This window comes from Lissotriton vulgaris, chromosome 1_1, assembly GCF_964263255.1.
Source record: "Lissotriton vulgaris chromosome 1_1, aLisVul1.2, whole genome shotgun sequence".
NCBI classification, from domain to species: domain Eukaryota; kingdom Metazoa; phylum Chordata; class Amphibia; order Caudata; family Salamandridae; genus Lissotriton; species Lissotriton vulgaris.
Window position 1 is genome coordinate 804,202,073 of NC_141685.1, and position 22,727 is coordinate 804,224,799.

At 43.7% G+C, this 22,727-nt stretch overlaps 1 protein-coding gene across 1 annotated transcript in view; it reads right to left on the reverse strand.

Moving 5' to 3' along the window:
* TNN (tenascin N) overlaps positions 1 to 22,727 on the reverse strand; it is a 157,783-nt gene that overhangs the window by 42,653 nt on the left and 92,403 nt on the right. Inside the window, exons 4-7 of the mRNA XM_086956638.1 lie at positions 16,492 to 16,755; positions 13,380 to 13,562; positions 9,139 to 9,228; positions 5,962 to 6,225 (exon numbers count right to left, since the gene is read on the reverse strand). Of these exons, the coding sequence (XP_086812764.1) occupies positions 5,962 to 6,225; positions 9,139 to 9,228; positions 13,380 to 13,562; positions 16,492 to 16,755 (801 nt within the window). The remainder of the gene's footprint in view (positions 1 to 5,961; positions 6,226 to 9,138; positions 9,229 to 13,379; positions 13,563 to 16,491; positions 16,756 to 22,727) is intronic.

Here is a 22,727-nt window from a genome sequence, read left to right on the forward strand (position 1 = left end):
GACCGTGTCTGAAAAGTTGAAGTGGTTTCTCATGGCAGTCGCAATATTCTTTTGGGGGAGCACAGTAACAACTGTGCTGTTGGACATACTGGACTATCATCTAGACCTAAAACAGCTCTCTTGAGTTATTTTAAAGATATACCATCCAAGATCTACCGACTAGCAGGCCTGGCACTATAACTAGACAGCAGGAGGATGGCCATGCATTGGGAAAGTATTCACTCACACTGTATGCAAGACTAGCAAACAGACTTTGCCCTTTGCAATACGAGGTGTGCAGTATATGTCAAACTACAGCCCCTACTTCCCGCCCCAGGGACCTATGGGGCCCCACCCGCACCTACTTAGCAAAGACTGCAACGGATACTGAGGATGGGGAATTAGACCCTCTGACTCAGGTGCTCTATTGGACTTAACGGACCAGTCACTGCAGAGATCTGCAGACACTGTTTGGGGGAAACAGCACACACCATGCTGCCCTCTACATACTGACTGGACGACTGCTGCACCTAGTTAGCATTTCAATGATTGCAAACGATGTTATCACACTTCCAAAGTTCCATAATTTGATATGTGCTTATTGAGCTAAGCCTCCTGTCCTGCTGATTGCATGTCTGTTCTGCTAACGCACCTATAAACCATTGTTGCAATAGGAGACTGGTCCATAGTATGTTAAGTACTTCTGTCTGTTAAAAAACGAATAAAATATATTTTTAACTATTTAGTGAAGAACTCAAAGTCTACTATTTCACTATGCTTTTGTCAACCACCGTTTAACTTTGTGTCTGCTTGTAAACAGCAACCTGACATTATAAAGACCACCCATGATGTATGAACCTCAAACTGCCTCTTTAAAAATATATTTGTGGACCACCTTAACTCTGTAAACACCCTTACATGCACACCTAACACCCACATCAAGGTTATGATGAAGAGAGCTTTGTTAACCTCCGGAATCAAGTCTGTGGTATATATATACCCACCCCCTTCTAAACTAAAACGAAATCAATGTTAACAGAAGATGCATTCCTTGTATGAACAACAGGTAACCCAGATCTCCACTGCTAACACTAGCATTCTCCTAGATGGTTGCGTTCCAAAAAAGTGCCACATCAGCTGCTACATCTAGTTCGGTGTGTTCATTGGAGGACAATGCAAAATGAAGAAAAATGTTAATCAGTGTAGCAAAACTAGTTAATATCTGAAACTATGTAGGTCAACGTTGTGCAGCAAATGTATTTCCATAAAACCAGTCTGAGGGAGGGAGGGCCTTGCTACTTTTAAGAGCAAGATATACTCTGACCGGATTATGTAGTCATCCTTCCAAAGATGATCAGTCACAGAAATGCACTGGAATGTCTCAGTGGAATGAGAAATGCATTTTGCTGTTGTCTACTTCAAAATTGGCTAAACATCTTGATCTTACAGTTATTTTAAGAAAATGTAGAATCGGTTTGACAAACCCATCGCTCCTGCTTCATAGTGCAGGCATGCTCTGCTTTCTGTCACCTCGCCGTGTGCCCTCCCTGCCTTAAAATTTAGCACTCACCATCAGTAGGACCGTAGTTTTAAGACACCTCTGTAGTACAAAAATAATGCGCCTAAAATCAACAGGTGTTAAAAGTCAACACTCCCTGACACAACCTTAGCCAGGAAAATATACATCACCTTTGTCCCTGAGCTCTCACTGGCTGCCTCCCAGCAGGCATTCAAACAGAGCTTACATAGCTGATGTTCAGTTCACTTGACACCTTCCCATCAGAGCACAAACTGCACTATTTAAACCTCACTACTACTTTCCGCAACTCCTCCTGAATGTCATAGGCCCAATAGCCAAGCTGAAACTACTCTAGTTGACTTTCACTTCCAATCTCCCTTTCTTCCTTAAGCATGCCCCTTTACAACAATGTGCTGGATATCAAACTTTTAATCCTTACTTACTGTTACCCCTCAATGGCCTCCAGTGAGAAGCTGATTTTCGTACCACAGGCTGCAGAGTAGGGAAGCTGTACCTTCGGAATGTGCAGCTTGGGGGCCCACCCGTGCCAGGATGAGCAGCGGTCAGCAATGTTGGAGTGCTGCGTGGCGGGGCCATGCTGCTGTCAGTGACGGAGACAGTAACACACAGAGCCCAGGAGCCTCTCAGCCACCCAGAGAAGCAGCCAACTGCTCAGCCTAAAATCCACTATCCTTGGGTCACAAGAGCCCTCATTCCTGTGCGATGGAAGGAGCGCTGCAGCCCAGCCTTGAAATATGAATATTATATAGAAGCTGCTGCACCTTTCTCTTGCCGCTCTTCTTACAGTGATTGCTCCCGCCCCCCGGGCCTTGTAAGCACCGTCCAGTGGCACCGTGGCAGACAGGGTTCAGGACTGGAGGAGCATGCCGGGAGCCACTGAACTATTTCTTTTCAAATGCTCCCTCTAGAAATAAAAATGCCCGCCTTTTTCTGCGATCAGAATGACAACGTCAGGATCACGCTAGGAGCAGGAAGCAGGGGTGGGCGCGGGCGAAAGTTAGAGTGGGGGAGGTGCCTTTTAGAGAAGGCTGACCTCGGCTGCGCAGCTTTTCAAGCAGGAGGGACAGGGACGTGAATGATAAATAACAGCCGGGGAAAACAATGTATTTTGATCATAGGCAGGAGTATTGGCAGGCACAGCTCGGCTGTTTTCTCCTAGAGTAGCGGAATGTGCCTCATAATAAGGCACGAACCCACGCAGCATCGAATTTAAATATTTTTCGGCGTTCACCGGGAAGACCTGTGTAAACGTAAGAGAGCCAATATAGAGCATAGACCCGGCCCTAAGAAATAAGTTCCGGTGCTAAGCACCGGAAAGCACCGGCACAAATTAAGCCCTGGGGGGAAGCTTTTGAACTTGTGAACAAAGAGGTACTTTGCAAGCTTTGGGAGACTGCATCTATTTATGCGCCCTGCAGGCAATGTTTTTGGTAATATTATGGAAGTTAACATTAAAAACAGACTATACAACATGCCCACAAACAAAAAAAAGACCAGCCCACACACTGACCTTTCAAACCAACCCTTCTGGGCTGGCACTTGCAGATTGCTATATACAGCTAAGGCGAAGGAGCGTTGCCCCACTGTGCAGTGGAAAAAGGAAAAATAAAATGATAATAGCACGTTGTTATTGTAATTGTATTTTTTCATACTGAGGCAGTTTTATGGGGCGGGGCTTGGCTGTTGTCACAGCCTGCAGAGGGAGGAGTGGTTCGGGCACATGACGATTTGGCTGGCCATCTTGGGCCGGCCAAACAGTCATGCGCACTTAGCATGTTCTCCACCTGTCTGTACTGCGCAGCCTGCGTGGAGCACATGCACAGGCTCACACTCCCTGTATGAACACCGAACCAGGCCGCTCAGACTAATCATGACGCTGCTGTCATGCTGGTGACAGCAGCATCATGATTGCTTAGGGAAGCCTGTGTGCTTCCTGCTTCTGGGAGGAATAGAATAGGACGAAGGAGAGGCGGCAGCCAACAGCCAGGTAAGTGACATTTATTTATTTTTTCTGCTGCCCCACGCCCCTGCCCTGCCTCACCAGTACTACTCTGTGGCAGCCGCCACTGCTATAGATGAGTCCAGCCCAGTTGGCAGGGGAGTTGGTGTAGCGCATCCCCGTTGAGGATATGGTTTGGCACGATCACAAGTGCCCCCTTGCACCCAACATAAAAGGGTGCTGGAACTAACCCTGGGTGGGTAAATCTGCTCTGCCAGCGGAGTTTGCGGATATTTGCCTACTCCGCACTCCGTTGCGAACGCGGAAGACGTACAGCGTAGTGGGAGTGGTGAGGAGCAAAGCAGAGCTCCACTGAGTTTTTTTCAAACTTGGTGGAGCTACTCGTAGAGGCACTACGCCAGCTCCGCCCACCCTTAGCTGGAACACCAGGCTTGATTTTACCAGACTGAAACAACAGTCTATATAATCAAGGGACACAGATAGCCTGGCCCCTCACCAATATCCTCCTATGGAATCAGGAAACATGGAACACTCCTCTTGGCTGCCTCTCTCTTCCTTCTACCAGGTTTAAGCAGGTGGTAAATGGGACCGGGTAACACCTAAGGCTTGGAATGGGAATTCATAATAGGTTTTTTTCCCCCAGTAAAACCGGGTCCTCATTACAGGCAAAATCACTCAGAATTACATAGAGGAGGGATGCAATTACCAGCCGGAATCAGTCATTTTAGACAGAAATAGGCCCGGGCACCGTACTAAAACTGGACACCCATTAATAAATCAGCCAGCTATAAAAATGGCCCACATTTGCAAATCATCAGCTTATGAATTGTAAATACGAATTGCATAGGTGTTTTGCAAAGAATGGGAGACAGTATGGATTTGTGCTTACTGCAAGCAATGATTGTGGAAATCAACAGGAAAAACTGTCCCAGCAGACCATAAAACAGACGCATGGACAGCCAAAAAACCGACCCACACACTGACCTGTCAAACCACCTTTTCTGCTACTGCCAGATTGCTAAATGCTGGTCCAACTCTGTATGTAACATGTAATCAGGCCCTATGAAAACAATTTCCTCTCGCTACTTATCCTATGTTGCTCTTATCCCTGGTTTCCATTCCTATTTGCTGCCTTTATTACTCCCTTGTTGCTGTTATTGCTGGTTCTTCGTCCTGTTACAGTGTATGTCCCTCTAACTGTCACTGTTATCCATTGTTGTCCTTCCGGATTCCTGGCTCTATTCCACCATCTGTTACTCTATTACTAGTTCTTCTACATGTTGCCTTGCCCTATCCCTTAATTTATGTTCTTATTCCTGGTTCCTATTTTCGACTTGTATCACTCTAATGCTCTTATTCCTGGTCTCCTTTTTAGGTTGAGACAGGGCAGCGCATGTGCTGCTGCGAGCATGCAGTAGTGGAGTAGAGAATAGAAGCCCCGCCAACTCTCCACCCATATTTGTAATTGCCTTGCGTCATTGTCCTTCGTAAACGCTGGCTTCCGATTCATTAGTAGGCTTATTAGTCCCTCCTTGGTACCACTTTGTTTGTATTTGTTACCTCCCATAACAACTGGACCTTTTACTGGTGTTGTTACATGGTCTGCTTTATAAGTCGGTGAGCACTATTTTATTTAATGCTCTTCCCCTATTCCACCCACTACCTCACAGCACGCCGCACACTTTTATTTTAATGTTTATTTATGGCAGTCTGCTTTAACTATAGCTGCCATGTTTTGAAATGTATTTATTTTAACAGCGCGGTCCGCTTTTAGCGGCCAGGCTTACTTATTTATTTATTTATTTATTTTAACAGCCCGGTCCGCATTTAGCAGCGGTGCTTACTTATTTACTTAATATGTTTACTAGCACCCATGCAACGCTTTCACATTTATAGAGGCCCGCCCCTTGTTTTACACAAACCGCGTCTAAAGAAAGGTACGCAGACAACTTTAAAGTAAAAGTGTGGCATGGGCACTTTTACCCTAAAAAAATCTGTTTGTCAATTTGACAAACATGTTCCTTTTTTTTTTTTTAAAGCCCCCATGCCATGGTTTCACTTTAATGTAAGACACGCCCTTCATAAATGTGAAAGTGCAGCATGGGTGCTAGTAAAACAAGCATTAGCAATGAAGTAGGTCTCGTATTTACGCAAGTTTAACCTGTTGACATTGTAAATGACAATGCTTTTTATTTATGGTTTAAAAATAAATAAATAAATAAAAATCATTGCCATTCACAAGGCTAATAGCTCAAACTTGCGTAAATACGAGACCTATTGCATTGTATATGATTGTTATCTAGTTCTATTTTATTCATTCCTATGTTGCTGTTATTTCAGGTTTTCCTTCTTATTTCTTCACTCTGCAGTTCCCTCTGACGCTTTATTTCCCAATCAATATTTCAATGTCCTATTTTTATTTCTCCACCCTTTATTAGAATTACCAATTCTGACAACTTGTTCTATTGGTTCTTCTAGCTACCTGTCATGGCTTTGGTGGTGGCCCTCTTGCTGCGCTTGCTGCCCTTCTCGGCCCAGACATTGAAAGTGTACTCCATGCCTGGCTTCAGACCGGTCACAGTCGTGGAGCTCTTCTCCTTGCCCACAGCCACCTCCTGGGTTTGGCCTTCTGCTGATGTGTAGCTGAGCATGTATCGGTCGATGAGAGCCAGCACCTTCTTCCAAGACAAAGAAGCGGTGTCCTCCGTCACACGGTTGACCACTAGGTTTGTTGGGCTGTCGATTTCTGAAAATCAAGAAAAGAAAATGAGTGATGTCAGTTGAACCTCTTATACCAGATGGCAAGCAACTCTAACTCACTCCATGCTTATTTATTTTAAATCAAAGCCCTATGAGCTCAAGGCTGTTCAATGTCAGAAGATGCCCCTGGGCCTCCAATACACCCCTTTATTAGCATTATTAGTCATTAATTTCAGTATGGTGGTCTGTCTCCTATTGCAAAGAAAGTAATGTATGACACTGCTTGCTGGGCACAATCTGCACAGGCTGTTTTTGGATACTAGAATCCTCCAGTGCCTCCCTCTAGTCCAGAACTCTATACCCGCTGAGAATATTCCCCTGGTTCCTAACCCTTTCACTTTATTATCCAACAATTGGCTTAGTCTTCCATGAACTTTGCCCTGCACCCGTTTGATTAGGTCCAGCACACATTGAATTAAGATGTCAATGAATGGCTTGGTTCTTCAACTAAGTATTTGGTCTTCCAACAACTGGCTTACTCAACCACTCATTTACTTTGTCCACAACCTATTAACTTGTTTCATCATTGATTGACTTGTTCATCTACTCATTGACCTGGTCATCTGCCATTCAGTTGATTCTCCACCCATTGCGTTGGTCCTCCACCCATTCAGTTAGGCCCGTTTACCTGGTCCTGTAGGTGGCCATCCACCAATTGATTGGGGCTCCACACCCCAACTTAGTTCTCAAATCCTGGGGCAGATTTATGACGACTGACGCATCCCTGCAAATCAGCAGGGATGCACCAGGTAAGATGCGTCATGCAAGTTTACTCTTGTGCCACCACAGATGAGCCGCATTTACTCTGCGACACATTATGGTGCAAGGATAAACAGATGCGGGACGCATCTCCCCTCGGAAGCGTGGCTCATTGCTGGAGTCGTGTCGCAAGCACGACGCAACTCCAGCAAGGCTCGTGGTCTGCCCATACACAACGTGGTGTGTCATGCCTTATGCCTGCTTCAAGCAGGCGCAAGGTTTTGACGCAGTGGCGTTGGAAAAGTGATTGAGTGGAATCTTGTAGATTTCACTCAGGCACTGACCGAGGCTTTTACTGTGTCGGAACGCCCCCCGCTCTGGTACGCCCACATGAAACCTGACGCAGGTTTCATGTGGCGCATGGCTTTACAACGTGACGCATCTCCCTAGATGCGTCATGTTGTAAATAGGGCGCAACTTGGTGCATGGTTTACGCCGCCGCTGAGTCACAGAAGTGATGCAACAGCGGAGCAAAAGTGGCGCAAGGGGCTTGTAATTCTGCCCCCCTGTCTTCATTCTCTATTCATCTGCTGAATTGGTCCTCCACTCACTGTTTTCTCCTTTGCTCATTGAAAAAGTCCTCTACCCACTTCCTAGGCTCTCCATCCATTACTTTGGTCCTTCACCCATTGACTTATTTCTTTGCACACTGCCACAGTCATCGCCCTATTGGTTAGTTACGCCACCCAGATCAATGGCCATCAGCCCATTTACTTAGTCTTTTTCCCATTATCTGGTACCACCACCCACTGACTTTGATCATCAGCCATTAATTTTCTCCTCCCTTCTCTCCTCATTGTCTTGGTCTCCTGTCAATTAACATTTTCTTTAGTCCACAACCTGGTCCTCCTCCCTTTGACTCCTTCTACCTTTTGAATTTGTCTTCCATCCACTGACTTAGTCATTTTTCTATTGATTTGATCTTTTATCTATTGGACTGGTTTTTGTTTTATTTTCTTGGTCATCTGTCCAATTGCTTGATTCTTAATAGGTTCATTTGGTTCTCTGCCCACTGTCAGGGTTCTCTTCCAAGTTACTTGGTCCTCTCCTTGTGCAAGTGTCTCCCGTGCTTTCTTAGATTGATTGGCCATATCATAGGGTCTAGACGCTAACTAATAAATGAATGATTGAAAGACACAGAGAACACACATTGGGGTGAGTGATTGACACAAAAAGAAATTAGTTGTTTGAAAACACGATTCGTCAAATGAATGAGTGGATACATTATCCTGTAAACAAACGAGTAACAGAATTAGGAGATTATTGATCTGGTATGTCAGGGTGTCTACAAATGGGCAAGTAAATTATTGAAATTGTATAATTCACAAATGACAGTGAACAAATGACTAAGAAATGTGGGCCTGGATGCGTGACTTCGCATATTAAGGAATAATTTAAGAAATGACAGGGGAAACTACCAAAAGATACTTAATAACTTTTCCTCAAGCAACCAAAAGAGTGAGTTAATTATTAAACACGAGAAAGAAAGAGAGTGGATGGTGAAGCAAAAGACATTTAATAAATGATTCATTAATAGAAACAACACATGAATGACCTGATAGGTGTTTCAATGAGTGAATGTGTGAATGCGTAGGGAATGACTCAAAGAATGAATATGTGTTCTTCAACCTCAGTTTAACTTTCCCTCCTCATTATGTTTTAGGGTCTGTGTCACATACACTAAAATAGTCTGGCTGGCAAAGTGGTGGTCTACAAATAAATGAAGGAATAAATGAATGCATGAATTATCAATTACCTTAAAAACAAATAAAGATGAAGACATTATCGAGTTTGTGGAGTTATTTACATGTTTTGCTAGACTCAATGAAGGCTGAGTAATTGAATGATTTATGTTGCTGATCATCCAATGAATCATTGTGTTTGCCTGTCATTGATTAAATGAGTGGATTAGCATTTAATAATTTTGTCTGTGGATGAAAGAGTGCTTAATAAACAAATGAGTGTAAGAATGAGTCTAGTATGTGAATGAATATTTGGAGATGCTGCTTTCATATGTCATAGCTTCTTCGCAAGTGGAAGGCATGTGGCCGCGAGTGGGAAGGTAAAGTGGACGGAAAGATGGGGATCCACCAGCCCCCGGAAAAGGAGCAGGTATAGAAAGGCTTGGGGTGCCACTTACCAGTCGTGCCACTTGTCGACGATCGCTTGCCCTCCCGCTCGCCCCTCACGGCCCACACCAGGATCTGGTACACTGTGGAAGGTGCCAATCCTGTGAAAGATACCACATGCATTAGCCAGGAAAGCATCAATGAATCTAGGAAGAGGACGTGACATTGCTCACCCCAAAACAGAACAAGTCCAATGTATGCAGTGCAACCTCAAACAAACCCATTCGCGGAGCGAGCAACACTGCTGCTATCTGTACCGTGTGAACATTAACCTTCCCTCCTGCAAACAAGCAAAACCTCTGTATTCTGTGAACTATACCTCCTGATTGATTAGTACCCTACTTTTTGTGCACTCTACCCTCATCTGCAAGACAGGTGCTTCTGCGTTCTGTAAATTGTACCCCAGATTGATTGTACCCCTGAATCATGTGAAATGTACCTTTCTAGATGATTGGCGAACAAATTGCTGTATAATGTGTACCCTCTGAATCATAAGTGCACTGTACCTCCCTGAGGGATTGATTTCCTTACACCCTGTGGATTTTACCCCTATCCTTCCAACCTGTGGACTATTTGTTTCCCCCTCTATGTCTCCTGAACCCTCACTAGGTCAGGGCGCCCTACCTGCTACCAAAATGTTAGCCCATAATGCCTCCTCCTCTGCTTTCACCTGCCTAGAGCCAATAATCTCTGCGCACACTCCGCTTCCATCACCCCACCTCACTTTACCTCGATTACACCGTAATCGTTTTACCTCCACAACACAGAAATTCCTTCGCTGATGGCCGGCCAAACCTCAACCAAAATTAACCCCCTACCTACCTCATCATTCAATAGATTCTTAACTTCAATTATCAAGAACCTACCACCCAACCCATCTCACTCTGCTGCTGGAACCACAAGTCCACAAGCAAGAAGGCCTTGATCTTTAGCAAGCACTTCGACTCCCACACCACAACTCACTTCACCGTTGTGACCAACATTTGGAATTCTTCTAAAGACACTGTAACACACGCCATTTTCAACACTGGCATGCCATCTTTAACCATAAACCTCTGGTGACATCATTTCATTTTTCAGTTTCACCAATCACCTCTTATGTGGTGGCATACACATATTTTGGCTTGTCCACCTATCATCTGTAAACTCCAACCAGAAGTCTGAGACACTGGATGGCCCTCTGTCTACTCATGCTGAGCTCCACTAAAGCAAGGATCCTTTGCTTCACTGCATCCTCTACTGGGGGTGGCTTGGCGACCCTCAAATAATTTCTTGTTTTTCCCATCAGTCTGGAACATCCGAGTACTATTTAACTCCAGCAAATAGGTGGTGTCATACAACTCCACCCACCCCTGCCACAGCAGTCGGGTTACAGATACTTAATACCAGAGTGTTCTAGACACAACTTCTTTTTTCTAAAAAGTACTTTTCTCATTACACTCTAGTAATAATTATATTTTACTACTGCAAGAGAGAAACAGCCTGATTCATCAAATACCCGTTTTGCGAGTCTATGATAGCGATTCATAAGGAATCGCTATTACAGACTCGCAAAACGGGATTCATGTAGGAATCCCAAAAAGAATTGCGATTCCTACACATTCCTTATTTGCGATTAGCAAATTGCTAATCGCAAATAAGGAATAACTCCCCATTCATTCCTGTGGGCCAAAAGGCCCATAGGAATGAATGGAGAGTATTCCTTATTTGCGATTAGCAATTAGCTAATCGCAAATAAGATAGCGATTTTAAGGGTGCCAGGGGTGTCCAAAGGACACCCTGTAGCACCCCTTAAATGCAAATTGAAACAGGTGTTGCGCACACACATGTCCAAAGGACATGTGTGTGTGCAACATGCAACTTAGAAAAATGCTTTTAAAAGCATTTTTCTAAGTTTTCGGTATTTACCACGAGGTTTGACCTCGCGGTAAATAGCGGGCCGAAATTGCGAATTCGCAATTTTTAAATGGATGATGAATTGCATTTAAGGAATCTCAAATAGAGATTCCTTAAATGTAATTCCTCGCAAAATTGCGAAATCGCTATTACCGATTTTTGCATTTGGGATGATGAATCCCAAATGCAAAAATAGCGCTCGCAAAGGGCCAGATTCTCAGGGCGTCATTTATCAAAAGTGACGCATCGCTGCGTGAAAACAGCGATGCGTCACTTTTCACTGCGCATTCCTTACGACATTCCCGATGCGTCATATTTAATGTATGACGCATCATGTCGCAAGGAGTTACAGATACGTCAGTATTTCTGACGTATCTGTAAGCGCAAAAGTGACGCATTGCTGGAGTGTGTCACAAAAGTGACGCAACTCCAGCAATGCGTCCTTTCACATGGGGAATGCCCCATGTGAAAGGGCTTGCGTCAGTCTTACGCCTGCTGTGAGGCAGGCGCAAGATTTTGATGCAACAGCATCCTAAAAGTGACGCAGTGAAATCTCATAGATTTCACTGAGTCACTATTACGAGGCTTTTTACGGGGGAACGCCCCCTCTGCATACATTTTACCTGACGCAGGTATAATGTGGCGCAGGGGTTTAAAAAGTGACGCATCTACCTAGATGCGTCACTTTTTAAATATGGCGCAACAAGGCGCATATTTTACGCCGCTGGTGCGTCACAAAAAGTGACGCACCGGCGGCGCAAAACTGACGCAAGGCCTCATAAATAAGGGCCTCAGAATCTGGCCCTTTGCGAGCCGATTTCGGCTTGATGAATCAGGCTGAAAGTGTTAAAGTTAATTTTTTAGGAGAGGAAGAAGCCTTAAAACATCATATCTAAAATATTCCACTTTTCCACTATTTTTGGGTAGTTGACATTTCCAATTCCACTTTTTTGGGAAGTCAAAAAACTTGCAAGCTCAAACGTTTAGAAGTAAGTCTCTCGCTTAAAACAAAGCAATGTTTGGGTAAGAGGAAAGCGAGAATCCTCCTGATATATCTTTTCACAGCTGAAAGCAAACCGGAAAGCAGCACAGTGAATAGGAGAATATGCAGCTGTCCCAGTCTGGTTGGAGGGAGTAGAGAAAGAAACTCAGAAAGAGACTGCGAGGAAACAAATTGACATATTTCACTATAAGAGCACTTTGAGACTCCTAATCTGGAAATCATAATTGAAACGCAATGCAACCTATGAACATCTTTGGCTTTCTGGGTCAAGTTTCTGGGGGTCTTACAAACATCCAGCAATGATCTAACTTAAACACTGCTAGCAGCGTTGTCTTCTGCAGTTCATTCTCATCCCTTTGAATACATTTACAAAACTTTTTAGCAAGCACCAATTTAAGCTCTCTACACATTTGCCTTCCTCTCTCTCTGGCCACCAAGTTTGATCACAAACAAGCCCCTATGTAAACTTCTTACTTTGTTCTTCAAGTCTGTCCATTATTCATCCCCTCACAAAAACTCTTCTGCTACACCATCTCATGAAATCCGCACTCCAGCCAATCATCATCTACTGGTAGGTCGCAGCATGTCCTGTGGTTCATTACAGTTCACATGCTTCAGTCTACATGGACCCCTCCAGAGCAAATTACAGCTGATGATTGCGTTCACACCTACTTTCTTTGATTTAAAGGCCAGCATTCCTAACAACATACTATCATGAGGCTATCCCTTATGTACACAACCTTATCTCTGGCAGTCCATGCACTTCTTAGTAAACATGCATGTCATGTAATGTAATCTTCTTATTTATTATCAATGTTATTGTTTCAGTCATCCTCCATCGCTGCCCATCCCAACATGTTAAATTACCCACCCATCTCATCTATGCTCCGGTGTGCTGTTTGCTTTGCTGCATACTGCCTTGCTTTTGGTGTTGTTCCCAAACATATAGAAAGTATTATACAAATTCCTGGTCTTTGGGGAAAAATTAAGTTTGCACACTGATCGTAATTATACATTTTCCAGTGACGCCAGCAGTTTAGCAATTTTCCCCAGACAAATTTCGGCGGATCAAACCTATGCAGCAAGACGTATGACAACCTAGAATACATTCAGGAGAGAAACAAGCCACCGTTCTTAGAAGCACTCGGTGTTACTAGGAATAAAACGTTTTCTAAGAAAATATCAGTCAGGCCTGAGTCAAAGGTTATTTCAGCAGTTTCCTTTATATTTGGAATAAGAACCACCATTGAGAATGTGCTTAAACCTGTAGCTAGACTAATGATGAACTACCTTTTAGACTGCTCTAACTTAACATGACATAAGGAGTCAACAGAGATGTGTCCACCGCCTCACCTCTGATGATATAGCTGGTTTTGGGATCCTGACTCCGCTGCACCACCACTTCGGTCGCTGGACCCTGCAGCGTAGAGTAACTCAGTTTGTAGTAATCCACCTGTGTGGATGGATTCTCCCACTCCACTTCAAGCGAGTTCTCTGTCTCCCCAGCCACCCAGAGAGGACCCAGACCAGACATGTCTGTGGAAATAAAAAGACAGAGAAGAAGGTGAGAACTTATTGAAATCTAGAATCACAATTTTAAGGACTTGATATTTTTCCTGCTCTACTGCTTTTTCCTGAGGCTAAGCATGCCCAGCACTCCACCCTTTATGAACATCGATGGGTAAAGTGTAGGTTTTAGAGTCATCGCAGAAGCTTGCATCAGGTATTAGGAAGAGCAATCTTGTATCTACATAGACTTGCTTGTGTTGTGCAGACCAGGTTTCAGCTTTGAGGTCTCCATCACAGTGAGAGACTCCTCCTTTTCAAGAGTTCTAAACTCACCCACATTTAGATACACTAAATCCACATCCTTAGTTTAGTTTGTATTTTAGGGTATGAAAAAGAACTCACTCACTCACTACCAGTTCAGTGTCTGGGACACAAAAAATCCCTCCGATTTCTTTTGATCTGCTGTCACAACTGGAGATCTACTGTACAGAATCTCAGTTGGGGACACAGTCATGGAGGAGCTCAGGACACAGACCATTGAGACCAGTGTCACCAGATGTGTACGGTCTCAGGAACACAGCATAAAGGAGTAGGATCAGGTATGCAGGATCTTAAGAAATCAGTAGAAAGGAACCCAACCAGGGATGCATGGCCTCAGGACATCACGACCCATGGCCTATTATGCTGGGCCAGAACTCAGAGTCACTAAAGTCGTGATCAGGCATCCATATGCAGATCACAACAAATCCAGGGTCACAGGCCAAAGAAGTGCAAGGGGTAGATATAACCTGAGGACGTAAGAGTTGACCAGGTGTGCAGCTCCTCAAAATCTCAGGACACATGAGTGGGACCAAATATTTAATGGCAGAAGGCCGTGTGACACAGCAGAACGACTAGGTGGGATGGGCTTCGGCAAGCTACCTGACACTGAATCAGAAGGATGAAAAGCAGTGCCAGACCTTCAGAAGAAGAACAAGCCACAGGACACAACAGAAGTGTGGTGGGAAGTGGGGTGGTCAAGTAGACCAGGTGGAGCAGACACATAAAACCCTGAAGCAGAATGGTGACAAACTATGGAACTGTTTGGGGTGAAATTGGGGAGCCAGCTAAGCAAGCAATTGTGAGCGAGGTCAAGCAGTCATTCTGAAGCTAGACGTCCTCCAGCACTGTGCAGACATTATAAATAAAATACCTACAAATGTAAATAAATGCAAAACACAGAAGAAGAAGATGGGTCATCTGATATGGAAACCACAATGAGAGAGGATGCAAGGCCCTTCACGAAATGCTGAGCACAGTAAATCAAAAACCAGCAGGAGGGTGACCAGGTTTTGAGGTCACCGGTGCTCAACGGCTGAGATATTTCAATGTTCTAAATTGCCTTCTATGAGATCAGATTGCAGGATTTCATCTATAACCTGTTTATTCTGTGTTATTCGATTGGTTGGTGGCCACAACTTGGCCGTCACCACATGGGGTATTTTGCAGACCCGACATTGATCTTTCTCTACCTGTGGTGGCCAGATGGCAAATATTGGTCACTCCCTACTGGCCAGATACTGGGCAATGCCTAACTGGGGTGGTCTGCAAGCAAATATTAGTTGCTCTGTAACTGTAGTGGCATGCCTGCAGACACGCTTGATTTTGTACCTGGGTTGGATGACCTGTTGGCTGACATTTGTGGGTCACTACCAGTGGTGGCCAGCGGGCAGAAACTGGTCGCTGTGCACCTATGGTGCTTGCAAGCAGGAATGGGTTGCTACATAATTGTGTTGGTCTGTGGACAGAAATGGGTCACTCTCTACATGTGGAGTCTTGCATTCAGGTCTCAGTGTATTGCAACGTATGGTGGCTGGCAAGTATTCATTGGTTGCTCCCTAACTGTGGCAGCCAGCTGGCAGACACTTGATGCTCCCTAACTATGGTAGCTTGCAGATATTGATCATTTCCAACTTATGGTAGACTGCACATGGACACAGATCACTACCTACATGTGGTGACCTGCATGCAGACTGTGGTCACTCTATATGTGTGGTGACCTTTGGGTAGACGTTGATCGCTCACTACCATGTTGACCTGCAAGCAGACATTGGTCACTCTTTGCCTATGGTGACCTGTGGGCATATTTTGGTTCCATTCTTCCTGTGGTGGCCTGTGAGAAGATATGGGTCACTCCCACTCTACGGTATTTGTGGTGGCAGGGGTGCAGACATTGGTTGCTTTCTACGTGTGATGGCAGGAGGGCAACATTGATTGACTCAGACTTGTGGTGCCAACCAGCAGGCATTGGTCACTACTAACCAGTTGCATCATGCAGGCAGACATTCTTCGCTCATTGGATGCCCTGCTGGTAGACAGTGGTCAACCTATACCTCTGGGCAAACAGTGGCCACTCTGCATGTGGTGGTCTGTGGGCAGACATTCGTCTCTCACTACCTGCAATGGGAATATATTGGTTGCTTACTACCATGGTAACCTGTAGGCAGACATTGGTCACACCCCATCTGTGGTGTCTAGTGGACAGATATTGGTTTCTCTCTGCCTGTGGTGACCTTGAGCATATATTTATTGCTCACTACCTCTGGTGAACTACAACTCAGACACTGTTCACTCCCTACCTGTAGTGGCCCCGGGCGTACATAGGTTGCTCTTTCCCTGTGGTGGCTGATAGCAGACATTTGTTGTTCCTTACCTATCATGGCTAACCAGGAGGAGACATTGTTTACTCCTTACCTGAGGTGGCCAGTAGGCATACACAAGTCACAACCTACGTTTAGTGGCCTTCCCACAGCAATTGATTGTTCCCTACATGTGGTGCCCTGTTGTGAGACATTTATTGTTCCCTGCCTGTGGCAGTCTAGTTCTGACAATGAACACTCCCTACCTATGGTGACCTGCCAGCATTGGTCTCTCCCTACTTGTGGTTACTGGCCAGAAATAATTGGCTAATCCATACCTGTAGTGCCCTGCAGTTCTCCTGGTTCACTGGACAGCCCTTTCCTCACTTGGTAAAGCACGATGTAGTAGAGGGTGCCTGGACTCAGACCCTGGATCTCGTACTCCAGTTGCTCCTTGGTTAGCCGGATCTGCTTAGCCAGAGACTCCTCGCCGGACACGTAGTACCGAAGAAGGTAGTAGTCTACCTCCATAACTTGATCCCAACCGACAGTCAAGGACTCCTCTGCAGAGCGGATCAGACGAAGATTCTGGACTCCAAGAACTGTTGAAGGAAGAAACAAACTGATGTCAAACAGTAGACAGGGAACCCTATTAATGGCCTCTCGAATCCTATTAACTTTTGATGCTTTGAGATCTAAAGCAAGGTGCTATATCAACATTTACATTTAATAAAACCTTATGAGTGCATGTATGCACAAACCCAGACGCTCACACTAATACTAATGGTGCCGCGGGTGGCCCCCGGGTAAGTGTGGGCATAACATTAAGTTTGCCAGATGAAACTATCTTGGATAGCAGTTTGGAGGGGATATTGGAACTAAGTGGGGTAGTTGATAATCAAGCTGGAGGGAACGAAGACAGCAGTAGCCTAAGCATGGTTAATAATAACATCTTTGCAATGCTAAAAATTCTCTTGGAACCCATTGAGGTCAGGCTACGATGTCTGGAAACAATATTGACTAATATCCATAAAGATATTAGTGCCCCTAGCTTTAATTTGAACAATAAAGTTCCTGAAAAGAAATCAACTACGAATAGACCACCCACAGCCGCTAAAAGCGATGGTAATACCAATCTATCTTTAAAAACTACCTCTATTCCACCTCCAAAACCCACCACTAACCCACCTCCAAAAGTTATACCAACACCTAAAAATCCCACCGTAATTGACCAAACAGCGCCACCCACGCAAATTCCTAAGGATAAAGTTAATGAAGAAAAGAGGGAGACACGTAGAAACATACATTTACCACCAGAAGCCTCAACATATGTTGTGGTCCTTACTGGAGTACCCCAATCTGCTGATAAATCATATGAAAACAATGGGGGACTAGTAAATAAAGCAATACATTGGCTAAATGATAACTATCCTCTCCCCCCGGCCTTCAAAAGCAATATCCTTATGGTTGAAAGGGCTCCTTGGGTGGGGTACAACAATAATAAAAAAAGGATACAAGGTGACTGTGTGGTAATAACATTTGAGAATCCCCGCACCGCAGAATTTATTACATCAAGGCCCCCAAGAAATTACGGTTTGTCAGTTGTGGCTAGGCCATTATCCTATTTTTACCCGGAGGGTGAACAACCGGACAATAGGTGGAGTTGGACCAGGGAAAATCGACGCCATGGTGGTAATACTGGCCAGTTCCCTGATAACAACTACCACAATACACTGTGGAATGGGAGGCATGATGATGGCTGGAACATTGTGAAACACAAAGGCAGGCCTCCTTATTTTCACCCACAGGGTTATGATCCAGGATGGATAGGCAATGTCCAAATTCCCCCGTTTTTCCCATGTTATAATCGGTTTGACTGCTTGGAAGCAGTGGACTGACTCCCCAAGATTAAGGAAGATAACCGGCTACCTATTAATCCCGTAGTCCTGGATTCTACAAGCTGTCTGGGGGATGAGGAAACCACAGAAATACAGGGGGGGAATGAGCACATACAAGAGAGCCAGGCCAACAGTTTAGGGGATACTGTAGATATGTCTTCTGTAGATAAAGATTCCTGTACGGTATTATTTTGGAACGTGGCTGGGTTAAAACAAAAGATTACAAATCCAAGCTGGGATGAGGCCATTACCGACGTGGGAATACTAGCCCTTCAAGAAACTTGGGCTACCACGCCGATACACCTTAATGGCTACAAGACATACTTTACCCCTGCGGTGGGCGGAGTATACGGAAGACCCAAGGGGGGGTTGATTGTATACATATCTAATCTTTTAGTATATGATAAAATTGTTTTTTCCCCTGGATCCAGCTATTACCAAAAAATTGTGATATATACAAGGAAGGGTCCAAAGATGGTTCTTTTTAATTTCTATAATAACTGTTCAGATAGCATGATTAAGGATGCACTTGACACACTAGCCCTAGAAATGCAAAATGAATTTGACAAGAGTAAGAGGGCGGAAGTTATGATATTATGGGGGGGTGATTTTAATTGTACTCTCTGCAAAAAGGGCCAAAAGGGTATTTGTGGTCTAATGCTGGAACAAGACGTCAATTTGACGCATTTTGAACACACCCTACTAGGCGACTTACTGAATGAAATGATTTTTAACTTTAACCTTGGCTTTGTAAACGAATTAGCACACCACACAACGACGTTTGCCCCAACCTTTGTCGGGCGGGGTGCTTCAACCATTATTGATTTTAGCTTATGCACACTTAGCTCTGCAAACAGATTGATTAAAGCAAACATCATGGATCTACCATTGAGTGATCATCTGCCACAGGTATTAAAAATGGAAAACTTATTTACCGTAGCTGACATTAGAGAATGTCAGAACCAAATGGTCCAGGACGTAAGGGTGGGTGCTCAAAATGGTTACAACCTTAAATGGAGCAGACTGGTCCCAGATGATTTCCTGCATAAAATACTGACTAACTGCATGAGTAGCTTTTCTATCTGTTTAGATGAATATGCAGAGAAATGTGAAATAATAACCCATTTTAGCATTATTTCTAGTAAAATTAAGGAAGCACTGTGGGTTAATAGGAAAAATTCCCTAAAGTCCAATAGGAAATGGTTTGATAGGAAGTGCACTAGGGCCTTAACAAAGCTTAGATATGCAATTCATAATAGACCAAAGGACGTAAACCAAATTAGAATTGCAAGGAAGGACTATAACCTAGCATTAAGGGATAGGAAGACCTCGATAAAAAGGGAGGCATGGGATAACCTATGCGACGCATCAAAATCGAAGGATCCGGCGGCTTTTTGGAGGGTTATCAACACCCCCCTCCTATATGAACAAAAAGCACGCATGGAAATTGCCATCTCAGAAGATGAGTGGGTGGCCCATTTTTCCTCCCTTTATATGGCTGTGGAACTAACCTCTGAAGTAGGCCAGGAGATGGGGTCGCTAAATCTAGACACATCTAGAACCTTGACTGTAACCCTCCCTGAAGTTACAGCAAGCTTAAAGGCGACCAAGGGGGGCAAAGCAGCAGGACCAGACGGTATACCAGCCGACCTCTATAAGGCTAACATCGAATTATGGGGGCCACTGTTAGTTCAGCTCTTTAATGCCGTTCTGGCAAATAGCCCAATACCTACCTGGTTTACATCAACAATAGTCCCAATATTTAAGAAAGGGGACAGGCTAAGTTGTACATGCTATAGGCCAATCTCCTTATTGGACTCTTCTATAAAAATTCTGGGAAGAGTGATTTTAGCTAAACTACAAAGCTGGGCCGATGAAACTGGGGTGTTAAGTGACTTTCAATTTGGGTTCCAAAAGGGCCTAGGGACCATAGAGCAAGGTTTGAATCTCTTCACCTTGCAGCAGAAGTATATAAAGGTCAAAAAACAACGTCTATACCTCACATTTGTTGATCTATCATCAGCCTTTGACTGTGTGTCACACATTAAGTTATGGTCAATTATGGCTGACTTGGGGGTAGACAATGCCATTTTATGTTTTCTGAGAGAGCTGTATTCTGGGGCCACTGCCAGTGTCAGATTTGGGAAAAATGGTGAATGCAGTAGACAATTTGGGATCGGTCGGGGTGTGCGCCAAGGGTGCGTCCTAGCCCCCTTCCTATTTCTGTTGTACATAAATGGAATGGAAAAGCATCTCGTGCAGGAGGGCAGGGACATGCCCATGGTGAGAGGCAGGCCTGTCCCTGCACTGATGTACGCTGATGATGCTGTCCTAATGGCGCGCACCCCAATGGCTTTACAAAGTTTGGTTACAGCCTTCAACACCTTCATGCTTGACTTAGATTTGAAAATTAATTGTTCTAAAACCTTATCTATGTACTGCGGGTCCAGAACAAACAAGCATGTGAAGCAAATCTTTGTAAACTCCAATCCCTTAGAAAGGACCCCCACCTTCCCTTATCTAGGGATATTGTTTCATGAAAGTGGCTCATGGTCCACAGCAATTCACGCTAGATCTCTGTTATTCTCTAAGACTATTATGGCCCTAAAATGTTTTATGAAAAAATTAGGTAAAAAACCCATAAAAGAGATTTTAACCGTTTATAATGCGACTTGTATATCTGTAGCCATCTACGGGGCAGGATTATGGGGTTATTCAAACATCACCTCAATTCAAATCCTGGAAAATAAGTTTTTATGTCACATCCTGTCTGTACCCCAAAGTACTGCAACAATGATATGCCATGCTGAATTGGGAATATCTTATGTCACTGACATTATCAGAATTCAGCCAGTTCTTCTTTGGCATAGGGTCTGGACAAATGAAGAATGTGTTGTTAATCGGGCCATTTTTAAGGACATCATGGTATTGGACAACATCAGGGACTACAAATGGATAGGCTATGTCAGAGACTTTCTTGAAAAAATAAGTTGCCCCCAATACTTTGAGGATCCACAATCAATGGAATATATATCCAGAAGAGATTTGAAATATTTGTGTATGACCTACCTCAAGGAAAAGAGAAATATAGAGGAGGCAAGAAAAAAGACTGTCTCTGCCCACCAGGATATTATATGTGGAGAGAATTTGCAGCCATATCTTTCACTGTATATGTCTAATCATGAACGGTACCTTTTGACCCGATTTAGATTGAATATAGTTTTCAGGACACTATCATTCCCCGTGATGAATTGCTGGCTGAAGGACTTATGTTTTTGTCCATGCGATGATGTTTCCCAACAATCGGATATACATATTTTATTTTTTTGTAAATTTTATACCTTTCCCCGAAAGAAACTTATCATCCCTATTCTTAAAGATTTAAATGTTTACAGATGCCGCCTAGCGTTTACAGAGTGCCAGAAAATGGATACTGTTTTTATGGTCGCCTCTATTGCAGAATTTTTAAAATTGGTTTTTAAATGTCGTAAATCAATGCAAATGGATTGATCTCTTTTATTGTATACATGAACTTAATACTGCTGATATGGATTTAATTTTGTTGTTTTTCTTATTTTGTGATTTTAAAGGAAAAATACTTACTCTACCTTTTGTAAATTGCACCTTACATGCTACTTTTATGGTTATCTTGTCTTTTTAACCGAATAAAGTACTTTTGAACTGAACTGAGTGCATATTAGCCGGTAGACGTACATACAAGTATAGAAACCCTTTTAGTTTTAGTATACAAGAAAGGGATCAAGGAATCTTATTGGCACAAAGAAAGGGTACTTTTAGCTTTATGAATTACTGTAATCTGAAGACATAAACTACATTTTGTAGTATGTAAAGTAGTACTACGGTATCAATACCTACAATAAAATACAATCCACAAACCTAGGCGTGGAAATGATCAGGGATGTGTGTAAGTGGGCAACGGCTGAATCAGTCCGAATGATATTTGTTCGAAAGGATGATAAGGTGGAGGAAGATCTACTAGCATGGACCTCGATGTTAGCAGAATTAAAAGAAGAGTGGGCCCCCGAGACTCAGGAGCCCCAGGGGGAGGGAGTCTCCGCTAGGAAAGAACAAGATGGGAATAATACCTAGACCATGAACGGTAATATAGAACCTAGACACAGTATTGACCCGCTAGGTGTAATCATGTAAACTGACACAAGTTGGAGAGGGAGGGTGGAGGTTTCGGAGGTTATGGAGTTATTTCAATAGCATGTTTTCCTTGTAAAATGATATGAAGAGTTGTATGAGTCAGGATTTCATTAACATGCAAGTGCAGATTGTAACCAAGGCTCATACACACATATGTAATATTTGTGTTTGCAAATGCCAATAAAAACCTTCTAGAAAATGTTTTTCTAAACCTAGGAGTGGAAATGTCCACCTCCAACTCTCCTACCTTCTCTATGGGGTGTTCTCTGCATTCAAAAATGTACTACCATAGTCTCTGCCACATTTCTTTTTTATTTCTTAAAAAAATATATTTTAAAACATTATTGATAATTTCAGCAGGTCTCTCCCACATTTAAATGTGGGAGAGACTAGAGGAAGTGGAAGGAAAATTGGGAAAAGTTATTACAAGATAGGAGGGCTTTATGGAGGAGTTAAGATGGGTTTAGGGAGGGGTAAGAAGGGGTTTAGGGTGGGAAATGATAATG